General features: G+C 40.3%; 1 protein-coding gene across 1 annotated transcript in view; it reads right to left on the bottom strand.

Moving 5' to 3' along the window:
* The window catches only part of GPR158 (G protein-coupled receptor 158), a 473,863-nt gene that overhangs the window by 392,267 nt on the left and 69,262 nt on the right, over positions 1-12,334 (bottom strand). The window contains 1 exon segment of the mRNA XM_034644366.1: positions 10,141-10,246. Within this exon segment, the coding sequence (XP_034500257.1) occupies positions 10,141-10,246 (106 nt within the window).

The following is a 12,334-nucleotide window of genomic DNA, read 5'->3' as shown; positions in this document are numbered from 1 at the left end:
CGCTTCGGGCCGCCGCCTCCTAGCACCCGCCGGACCTGCTACGCGCCGCCGCCGCCTTCTCGCGCCCGCAGGACCTGCTAAGCTCTGCAGTCGCCTCTTCTGCCGCCGCCGCGAGCACCACCTTGAGCCGAGCCGGAGGCGGGGCGCGGACACACNCATCTTGAGCCGAGCCGGAGGCGGGGCGCGGACACATCCCCGCGCCGACCCGCCAATCCCAGGGCGCGCGCCTCCATGCCGTGGCCAATGGGAGGAGGGAGAGTGCGCCGGCGCATTGAGGAGCGGAGGGAGGGCAGGGGGAGGGGCGTGGCTGGGGAGGGGCGCAGCCGGGGGCGGTGCCTGCGCGGCTGCCCCGCCCTACATCAGTTTCCGGGAAGCTTTGTGCTGGAGGCCGCAGTCTGCTCCTTGCTCCCTACTGCCGGATCTAGGCTCGGACCGGCGCCAGACCCCATGCCCGGCCGCAGACCCCGCACCTGGCTCCTGGCCCCGCGACCAGCCCGGCGGCTCCCGGTCTCGCGCCCGGCCTCGCCTTCCCAGGCCGGACCCTGCGACCTGCACCGTGCGACTTTCGACCCCGCGCGCCACCCCCTCGTGGAGGGGCGGGCGGGAGGGTCCTGCTGGTTGGGGTTTCTGCGGGACTTGCTGTGTGCCCCCATCCGCAGGACAACCGGCAGGAGACGCGGGGTGGGAGGCGCTGCGGAGTAGGGGCTGGGGAGCCGAGCGCCTACAGGACCTGGGCCCCTGCCCGCCCTCCTTCCTCCCTGGCCACCCACCACCTCCTCCTCACAGGGTCCCAGCTGAGGACCACGGTGGCCTGGGGTTTCCCCACACAGCCCATCCTCAGGCTACCACAACCTTCCCCAGTTCTCAAGCTGCTTAATTGAGGTATGGTGATGTGCTGGCGGCTGAACAAATTGGTCCAGCTCGTTCCGAAACAGGCACTCCAGGGCATGAGGACTTTGGGGACTACCACCCTTGTTTCCTGACAACCACTCTAGCTGGACTTTCACCACCACCCCGGCACACCCACTGAAACTACACCAGTGCACAAAACAAAAACCCTTGTTCGTATTTCAGTTACGGAAGTAGAAAAGGCCCATGAAAAATGAGTTCTATGCGAAAGTGATAAATGCTGTGGGGGAAACAAGTAGGTCAGCATTAGGGGTTCGGGGTCCTAGGGAAGGTGGTGGGCAGGTTATGCCCTATGACAAGTCAATATGACAAGCAGTGTAAGGAGCAGAGAGAGAGCCATGTGGGCATTTGGGGGAAGAGCCAGTGCAAAGACCTTGAGTTGGGATGTTTGAAAAAGTGGGGTGTCCGTTGTGATCAGACAGGAGTGCAGGACGGAAACGGGTCAAGAAAGATCAGAGATGTGAGGGGCCGGAGGGGGGTTAGCAGGCTCTTATAAGGACTTTGACTTTTACACTTAGAAAAGTGAGGCCTTTGCAGGATTTGAAGAGAGGAGTAGCTTTTCCATGAATCAAGCTGGCTGGTGGAAAGGGTAGTTTAGGGGGGGAAGATTGGAAGCAGGAAAGCTATTTAGCAAGTGAATACAAGTAGCTAGCCAGAGATCCTGGGTGTTTGGCCAATGTTCTGTAGCAGTCAGTTTAGCTGTGTTTATGTTTCAGGAACGACCCCAAATTCTCAGCGGCTTAAAATAAACATGAATTTCTTGTTCATGCTACATGTTAAGGTTGCAAAGGAATTGAATATGAGTATAGAGTTCAGGGGAGCTGTCCAGCCTGGGGTATAAACATGGCATTCAATACCAATTCAGTACTTGGCACATTTGTACTTAATAGAGCCATGCGACTGTATGAGATCACATTAGAAGGAAATGCGGAGGAGTGCCTGGGTGGCTCAGTCGGTTAAGCGTCTGCCTTTGGCTCAGGTCTTGATCCCAGATCCCTGCTCAAGGGGGAGCCTGCTTCTCCCTCTCCCTTGCTCCTGCTCTGTCTCTCTCTCAAATAAATAAATAAATAAATAAATAAATAAATAAATAAATAAATAAATAAAATCTTAAAAAGAAAGAAAGAAATATAATGCGATAGCAAAGGAGAGGTCAAAGACTGAGCCTTGGTACTCCCTTATAAAGGGAGGAGCCAGTCAAGAGAGGGAGATGTCAAGTAAGAGGAAAACCAACAGAGGGCGGTAGCTTGGGCGCCAAGTAAAGATTCTGAAAGAGAGGGATCAACCGCGCTGCTGATAGGTCCTGTAAGGTGAAAGAAAAAGGACATATGGGACAAAGAAGAATGACATTCTTAATGGTGACCCATTTTTACCGTATTTTCAGAAAGTTTGAGAAAAATTTGCACAATAATGCATGAGAATGTCCATTTTGCAAACACCTCACCAACACTGAGCCTTATATTTTTTTTTTACTATGTGCTAATTCAATATGTAAAGTCTTGCACTTCTGGAAGATGTGTAAAGACTTGTCTTTTATGATAGGGATGATTCATTCCTGTGTCTCAAAAATTAATGGACAGTATTTTAGTCCCTTAGCAAAGTTAGTATTTTAAAAAGTTAAAGTCAATTGATATATTTTTAAGTTCTCTGTTTCCCTCTAGAATGAAATGATTTCTTTTAAATTATGGATTTCCTCTGTCTTGTTCACCATTGTGTATCTCAAGACACTGAAACAGTGCCTGGTATATAGCAGGTGCTAATAAATACACATTGAATGAATGAAAACAATGAATTTGAGTTAATGTATTAGAAAATGTGTCCCATGTTTAAAAAAAACTGTCTTGTTAATTACAATAATAAGTATCAATAAAAATAATTGTTCAGCAAACTTTTAAAGCAGGACTCAAACAGAGAAGCCTAGGATACCTATTTAGAGTCAGAACTGGATAGCATGAGGCAATGTTTGAAACAGCAGTCCAAGACTTGACCGGGACCTAACATACAAACCAGCTTTCAACTAGGCATAAGGAAAAACATACAGTATTCCAATAGCGATTTTAGATTTTCGTATCAGTGATTCCCTTCCTCTCCTTCTCCCTCTTGTCTCTGTCCCTGTCCTTATCCCTGTCCCTGCCTCTCTCTTTCCCCCAACCACAAGATGGCGATAGCCGCTGTGGAACTCCTGGCTCAGTTGCTGAAAAGGTCTTTCTGTAACTGAGAAAACCAGCTTTCCCTTAACTGACTTTTTAGGTACCCTGGTACTGTTATTTGGGAATATTAACCCTACCTTGGGAACAATTCCAGAATATCTAGTCCAAATAACTCTCAGGAGCATACTGAAAAACTCTGGCAAATATAATCAGTTTCTAATAATTTAAGAAAGAAGGACTATGTAACAAAATCAAAACAAGTTAGGGTTCTATGAACTTCAGAAACAAATGGGGATCCATATAGTAGTGGTATGGCCTTTTTTGGTTAAGTCTAGTAAAGCAAGCATACTTGACTAAACCAAGGAATATTTAGCCTAGAAAGAAGACTTAGAAGCAGACTGACAGCAATCTTCAAATATCTGAATGAATGACTCGTAGGAAGAAAAAAATTTTAACTCTATTTTTGGGCAATTCCAGTGGTAGAAATCAAAAGCAGTGGCTGTATGTTATAGCGAGGCCATCTAGCAACAGAGTGGGCTGCCTCCATTAATGCAACAAATGTGTCAGGTACTGCTAAGCGCCAGTGAACACCTGATTATTGCCCTGTATTCTAGTAGGAGGGTATGACTTCACCTTAACCAATTCTGTATTAGTAATGAAGGGAAAGAGAACTTTTACTACAAATACAGAAGAAATTTAAATGTCTAAAAGATTGCTTATATTTACTTTTCTCCATTTAGTGAAAGATTTTTAGTTTTCAGTGTAAAATAATGGCATTAAAAATGGTTTGCAAGTTTCTCAATATTTATTTTCAACTGAGATAATACAGTAGATCATAAGAATGCCTGCATAAGCCAAAATTCATTTCAAGTTTGTCCTTAACGTCCCTTAGTGGATTTGAAGGCAGTGTTACTATCAGAGGAAATTCAAAGAGTTGAAAGGTTTCAATAATCTGTGTGTTTCAACTACACTATGAGCTGGTCCGTATTCTAGAGCACAGCTATCCACTACACTGTTCAATATGGTAGCTTAGTTACATGTGGCTACTATACATTTGAAATCAGGCTAGGAAGGACCTGAATTCTTCATTTGGTTTAATTTTAACTGCTTTGCATTTCAATAGCCATCATGTGGCTAGTGACCATCATAGAAAATAGCAGAGTTCTAGAGACAGGAGAACAATATTTTTTTTTATTATGTTAGTCACCATACAGTACCTCATTAGTTCCCAGTGTAGCGCTCCATGATTCATCATTTGTGTACAACACCCGGAGCTCATTGCAATACATGCCCTCCTTAATACCCATCACCATGCTAACCCATCCCCCCATCCCCCTCCCCTTTAAAACCCTCAGTTTGTTTCCCAGAGTCCATAGTCTCTCATGGCTCATCTCCCCCTCTGATCCCCCCTTCATTTTTCTCTTCCTTCTCCTAATGTCCTCCATGCTATTCCTTATGTTCAACATATAAGTGAAACCATATATTTGTCTTTCTCTGCCTTATTTCACTTAGCATAATCCCCTTCAGTTCCATCCATGTCAATGCAAATGGTGGATACTCATCCTTTCAGATGGCCGAGTAATATTCCATTGTATATATGAACCACATCTTCTCTATCCATTCATCTGTTGAAGGGCATCTCGGCTCCTTCCACAGTTTGGCTGTGGTGGACATTGCTGCTATGAAAACTGGGGTGCATATGGCCCTTCTCTTCACTACGTCTGTATCTCTGGTGTAAATATCCAGTAGTGGTAATAGGATAGCTCTATTTTTAACTTTTTGAGGAGCCTCCATACTGTTTTCCAAAGCAGCTTGTACCAACTTACTTCCTACCAACAGTGTAAGAGGGTTCCCCTTTCTCCACATCCTCCCCAACAATAGTATTTGTAAAGCAGAACCTTTCTAGAGAAAAGAAGAGATTAAAGAGAAAAGAAGAGATTGGTAAGAGTACAGCCACAAGATGAGAACTAACATACAGCTGTTTTTATGCAATCTCACTCTGTCAAGCTGAATTCAGTAAGAGAGCTCAGGAAAAGTACTCTAAATCCTATTGCAGACAAATGAGTAAGCTATATTCTGCATATAAGACAGCTTCAAAAGATAATGATTAACTACTTCTGTTTTCCTTAGATTTTTGCACTAAATTTCTTTTCTTGCGCACTAAATGACACCTTTTCTTACATTTTTAACTTTCTAAAATTATATCTTTAGAGATTATTAACTTAGATCTAATGGAGTAGTAAAAAGTTACAAGTGGATCCCCATCTAACAGTAGGAAAAAAGAGAGATCATAAAACTCTCTTAGAACTACGTGAAACCATTGGCTGAGCTGACAACACGACCATTCAGGTGATTCTAGGTAGAATAGCAAATCTGACAACCTCAAGAAGTAGTCTCCAAAGCAGAGGACACAAGAGATGAATTGGCATGTGAAAAGACAATAGAACTTCTACTTATATTTAACCTTTTTATTAAAAAAAAAGAAGAAATCAAGCTTTACTAATTTAAGACTTGGATAGACATTAATGCTCTTACTCAGTGCTCATGTCAAATGACCACAATACTGGTAAGTCACTTGAGGTATCCTGAAGGAAAACTAGGAGTTCCCAGGCACCAGTATCGACGGTGGTTAACTGGTCCCTTCACCTACTTTCAGATTTCAATGTACTACCATTTACATCTGACCATCAAAGTGGATTTACAAAGTATATTATTTTAAATTGTAAAATACCTCCTATTCTTCAAAATGAGATGGTGTGTGACCTGGAAAGCCTTTTCCCCATGCAAAGATTTTCCAATTATCTCAAAGGGAGCTACTTGTTTCTAAACTCAAAGACTAGTTATGCATTACTCTTAAAAAAAAAAAAAAAGATGGGATGCCTGGGTGGCTCAGTCGTTTAGGTGTCTGCTTTCGGCTAGGGTCGTGATCCCAGGATCCTGGGATCGAGGGCCTCGTCGGGCTCCTTGCTGGGTGGGGAGCCTGCTTCTCTGTCTGCCTGCTGCTCCCCTGCTAGTGTTCTCTCGCTCTCTCTGTCTCTCTCTCTCTCTGACAAATAAATAAAATAGTCTTAAAAAAAGAAAGAAAGAAAGAAAGAAAGAAAAAGAAAATGCTCCAAATTTGCTGACCTGGTCTATGATGACAAATGGTTGTCGATACGGCCTATGAAGCAGGTATTTTCAAAAATACATACAAGCTCTTCCTTCAAAGTAAAAGCAACGGTTTAATAATCCATGAGAAAGCCTTCTGAAGTGAGCATTTTAAAATGCATATTTGAAAATGTGTTCGGTATTATGTGGTTTTCATTGCCAAAAACTATAAATACTCATTAACCATATAGTTTAAATTTGGGAATAAAATTTCCTAATCTGTTTGAAAATACTCCTCACAAAAGTGTAAGTGGACTTTTTAACCTATTCGCTAAAAGTACTAAAATTCCCAGCTTTCCAAATAGTTTATAAGGACCAACTGACATCAGGTTAGATGAAAGACTGCCAGCTCATTTTGCAAAAACCTGTGCAAAACTGGTACATGGAACTGAAAAATGAACACTGTCATTTAGCAAACACAGTCAACAAATTATTTCTTCAATTTGGAATGACATGTCCTTGTGAGGCATATTTTCAAACACGACAGACATTAAAACAAAGTATAAAAATAAACTGAACGTAGAGACCTCTGAATCATTGCATTACTAAGTATTAAACTAAGATTTTAAAAAATGATGAAGCATAACTGTAAATCAATTCTTGTTCTTATTAAAGATATAATACTTGTAATACATAACCTACATTAAAATATTATTTTACATTTATCTCAACCTAGGTTTTCTAATTTATAATGTATAGAATACATAAATACAAGAAAAAACTCATACTTTCTAGATTAAAAATAGACATACACTATGGGTGGATACTCAGAACATTTTTACTAATAGAGTACAATCAAAAACTTTCAAGGACACTGTCCTACTCTAAATAGTGATTTTTAAAAATTCTTATAATGGAAACAAAGCAAAAGAAAACCTTTAAAACAAAAATGAATATCAATTTATTTTAATGTTTTTAATAAACTATTCTATAAGAGAGGATTTTGTGTACTCAATGCAAACAATGATAGGAAAATAAGCCAAGAAATATTTAAATGAATACTGACAACATGATCAAGTCCCTGTTGCAATGATTTGGATCACTTATAAAAACAGCCAGAATAATCCTGCAATCCAGTTCAAGATGTCGGTTCAGATCCTGTTTTACTATGCCCTTCAAAAATACTTAGTGTCCTCCTAGTTCCTAGAAGGACCCAAGCTCACTGAGAAATTATGTTCCTCACAAACCATTCCATGCCTTCCTAAAATGCTCCTGAGGCTTTTGTCATTGGTCACATGCCACATACCTGTTTCCAACATCAGACTCACTGTTCTGGCTTCAGATACCCTGACGGCTAAAAATTCAACACACCAGAAACATTTTAAAAGTGAAAAGTTTGCCTCAATATAACTAAAATGTGTGACTTCCACTAGTATTTGTATGAGAAGAATGGTAAACACTGGCAAGATAAAACCCACAATACACATGATGAGTATCTCTGTTTCTAATGATATGGATATTCATAAAGATAGGCCCCTACACCCTACAGATATCACATTAACTACTTCCCAAAATAAGCCAGTTTACACATTGATCCTTGGGGTCCATAACAGAAAACAGGTGAACAAAGGTGAGCCAGTGTAGATGAAATATACCCTGAACAAGTGATTTTTCTTTGTTTTCCCAAGCAATGAAAAGGTCAAGAGAAGCCAGTTCTTCATCTCCAACTCACATTAGTACAGGAAAGGACTGAAAGGCCACTGCTAGTCCCTAGACTGAAGATGTGGTATGGAATTGTTTTAGCTGTTTAGAGTGACCAGCGCCAACTACAGGACCTTAGAGAAGCCCAACAAAACAGTGTGAGGAGCTCCACGGCAGCCCTGTGTGAGTCAGACTACCCACCAATGGCCTCCAGGGCCCAGCCCAGGACACCACGGTCTCCCACTTCCAATTCTAGCACCTGGCAAGGGAAGAGGGTAGAGACAGAACCTAAGTCAAAATATGCATTTTGTACATTCACTGTTTATGAATGTTATTTTTGATCATTGAGCCTCTTTTGACAACATTTTCAAATGAGATTCATTGAACTGTCAGTAGTCTTGTAGGATATGTTTTCCCAGTTTTTCCTACAGGAATCTAATAAATATAATGCTCCCATATACAATTCAAAATGTTACATATTTCAATGTAATCCTTCTTAACCAGAGCAGAGGATAATATTTTATCTTGACATAACTTAGTTTATTTGAAAGCTTTAAAAAGACACACCACCCAGAAAATTAATAATCCTGGTAAAATGAAAATAAATCAATCTTCCAGAAGGAGAAAGAGTTTCTTGCAATATAACCATCTAGTCCAACAGATGTGCGATAAGGGGGGGGGGAAACTACAGCAAGATTATAAGAGGCAAGCAGCAACTGTAACAAACTGAAAAGTAAATGCCTTTTTAGACAGACTGCTTTTCCAAACCACCCAGGAGCACCACTGACACAAGGCTGTACAGAAATGAGAACATACAGATCAATATCTACACTACAACATCCATGCAAAAAAATTCCACCCTGGCTGAAAGACAAACCTAAATAGTTATATGCTATTGGCAGAGAGATAATAATCAGACTAAAGATGTTCACTAGATCAGTGATTGAAATTCATATCTTTAGAAATGCCAGAATCATCCAAAGGGAAGTAGAAACTCAGAAAAGTTCAAAATCTAAAGAACAAAGAGTGAAAGGAAGCAAAAAGGGGAGCTCAACTTCTATGAATTGACAAGACCGAAACATTTCACTTACATAATTTGAGTCCCAATTTGGGGGTGGGGGAGTGAAGGAAGTGAGGGCTGTGTTGAGGGTTGGCTATGTGGATATGTACAGAAATGTGGGAGGGGTTATGGGGATGTGTGGGAATGTATAGGAGGTACTAAGGAAGCGGGAGTCACAGGGATATGGTAGGGATGTATGATGGATTTAGAGGGGTGTGGGGAGTTCTAAGGGTTTTAGGGGGTAGGAAGGTTGAAGAATATTGTGGTGGAGCACTACGTATTGGTTCATTATACTGTACACCTGAAACTAATATAACACTGTATATTAACTCTACCAAAATTAAAATAAAATTAAAATAAAAAATGAAGAGTATCGTATCAGACAGAAAAAAGATGCACTATATAAAACCATCTTTTGCAAGAACAAAAATTAAAATTGAAGATTTAAATTACTACATTTATGGCAATCTCCCCTGTATTTTAAATAAATTAAGTTGACTTTCCTCACAAATTCACGGACTCAAGGTTAGGACAGCCCAAGTATGTATTTAAGATCAGGAGTTTCATTGTACAGTTGTTTCACAGCATTTTGGGACCTGAGAGATGGATTACTGAAAATGAAATCAGGATGTCATCCCATTTCCTCTTTGAAACTACAAAAGACAAGTAACAGTCTTATTTCCAGAAGTATGATCTCTATGCCTGCTTTTTACCAACCAGAGTCCCATGAAATTGAGCACAGAGGAGCTAAAAATTGGAAAAACATACACAAATATACATATTCCTTACCCAGGTCCCTGAATGGTTTTGTCTTTGTTTTCAAAATTGCCCTGCCATACTTGATCAGGTTTCTAGCAGATGGCAGCGTGTCTGAATGCACAGCAACAGTGTTTCAACAAGCATCATACTGCATAAAAATGTACATAATCTGGTTGACCCCTCCTGGGTTTCTCATTCATCGCTATTTGAATTTCTAGCCCATTTTGAATAGGGTCAGCCTTTGACTAATGCCAAATTTCAGACATATTTTTAGCTTCAGCTTTCTCTTTGTCCCCAAATGAGCACAAAATTTTCTACCCCTTTCAGTTCATTTGGCAACAATTCAGAACTGTATAAGACACTTTTCTTTCCCAGTAAGATGTGTCTTGTTCACTTACCCACATAAATACGATATAATTCTAAAGTTACACATTTGTTCATTTCTGATTTCAGAGGATTTTATCTTCACTTTCTTACCTCTGAATTGTTAAGGTGACATTTGTGAGTTCCTGAAAACCAGCCATCACTTGAACATTGGTCAATGTCCACTTTCTGAAGATTTATGTCAACTTTCATAACACCCCTTAAAAACAGAGAAAGATAAGAACAAATTAATCTGAGCCTTTACAGTTTCTAATTCTGTATTCCATCCCAGAAATTACACAAATCAATATAAAGAGTGCACTAAAAATGTTCACATTGCCCACTCATATTCAACTAAGTTGTACCAAGTGAAAACAGGGACATGATACAACAGAATCAACAAGGATTAGTTTTACCTAAGTCCCAAAGGCATGGACCCTGTATTGTTCACTGTCTTCAGCTCCTGCATAATGCCTGGCACATAGAGATGCTCAAGAAATATCTGTGGACTGACTGAGCTCTAGATAGTATTGCTCTGGACAAGGCAGCAAAATTGACCCTAAAATAACACCTGCTCCCAGTACCCCTTTTATTAAAGTAAATCAAAGTAAGCCCTCACCTCCTTTCTTTCTATTCCTATTTCCCAATGCGGGACCAGGGATGGGGTGGGGTGGGGGGAATAGCATCTCTTTCCTCTGATCTTCTATCACAATGACTTTTATTTTTAAGATTTTATTTATTTATTCGACAGAGATAGAGACAGCCAGCGAGAGAGGGAACACAAGCAGGGGGAGTGGGAGAGGAAGAAGCAGGCTCATAGCAGAGAAGCCTGATGTGGGGCTTGAACCCATAACGCCGGGATCACGCCCTGAGCCAAAGGCAGATGCTTAACCGCTGTGCCACCCAGGCACCCCCACAATGACTTTAAACAGCACTTTGGGCCTCCCAGTGTTCCACACCAGAGATTTGCACCATCTACAGAAGTGCCAATTAGCATTTTTCTTCTCTTAAATGTGGAAACACAAACACTGCATTTCACTTAGCCGTTTGAGAAAAATCACTAAGAACGAGAACTCACAAATTCAGAGCCAAAAGCAAAACTGCAAAGAAAGCTCCAATTTTATCTCAAATTTCTCCATCTTCTCCAACCAATCTTTCTACATTTTCCTAAGATCTGCCGCTTCTATTTTTCAGCACCATGAGCACTACTAGCAGCAGAAACATCTTTTCTACAGTGGACTGTCACTCCTGTACTCGATTAAAGTAAACTCTGTGTCCTGGGCCCTAAAGCCCAAAGCTTTGTAATGTCATTTTTCACAAACTTGAGTAAAGTATAAACACCTCATTAAANGCCTCATTAAAATCCACTAAAAATAAAAACACATTTTTAAGATCTCCTGTTTGAATTTTAAACTACATTCATTATGTATTATTAAATATGTACAAATAAAAAGTTCAGTTCAAATTCTTCATATTATAGTTTTTGTAGCTACAAAAAACACCCACAAAATTATAAAATAAGTGCAAACAAAACTATAAAGTAAACAAAATTTAAATTTAAAATATTAATTTACAAACACCAATGATTATGCTTTGCCAAACTCAATCATCTCTCAGAACAGGAATATGGTACAGACTTTAGCAAGCCTATTTTACTACATGTTACGACTCATTTCTCTCTTTTCTCCTTTTAACTACTGTGAAAACTTCTGACAGAGTAGCTTACTGTCATTTGTTCTTCATTTAAGGTGAATAAGTCTTTTACATTTTTAAAGGATGCCTCTGATTTTTTCTTATTAACCTGCCAAAAAACACTACACTAAGTAGTGCTAACATGCTCAAAAGAGATACAAAACAAAGACACCGAAACCTCCTGATAGTATTTGGTTATCCAGATAGCTCAGAACATATGTAGGTTAAAATTTCAGAGGACCACTGAAATCAAAACCTAAAAATTATCATAGAGAACTTACAAATCCTTTAGAGAAATAGACCTCAATTTGCAAAATGCTACTATTGTGGGCCATAATTCTATAAAACAAGTGTCTGTTCATGTGATAAATAAATTCCCAGGTAACCTAATGCCTTAATCCAGTTCACTCCCTTGCTCTTTCAACAAATATTTGTTATCTGGTATGATCATACCACTGAAAGACATGTGATGGAGGTGAACCGCATAGGCCCAAATATAAAAATGTCAGAACGTTTAATTGAGAAGAGATGGTAAATTCTGGGATATTTGGAAACTTATCATTTGGGGTACAGTAGATATTCCATAAACATTTGTTCATATTTTGACTACCTTTAC

Source organism: Ailuropoda melanoleuca, chromosome 15 (assembly GCF_002007445.2).
Source record: "Ailuropoda melanoleuca isolate Jingjing chromosome 15, ASM200744v2, whole genome shotgun sequence".
NCBI classification, from domain to species: Eukaryota; Metazoa; Chordata; class Mammalia; order Carnivora; family Ursidae; genus Ailuropoda; species Ailuropoda melanoleuca.
Note: the sequence above shows the minus strand (reverse complement) of the source record. Positions and strands in the feature narration are given on the sequence as shown.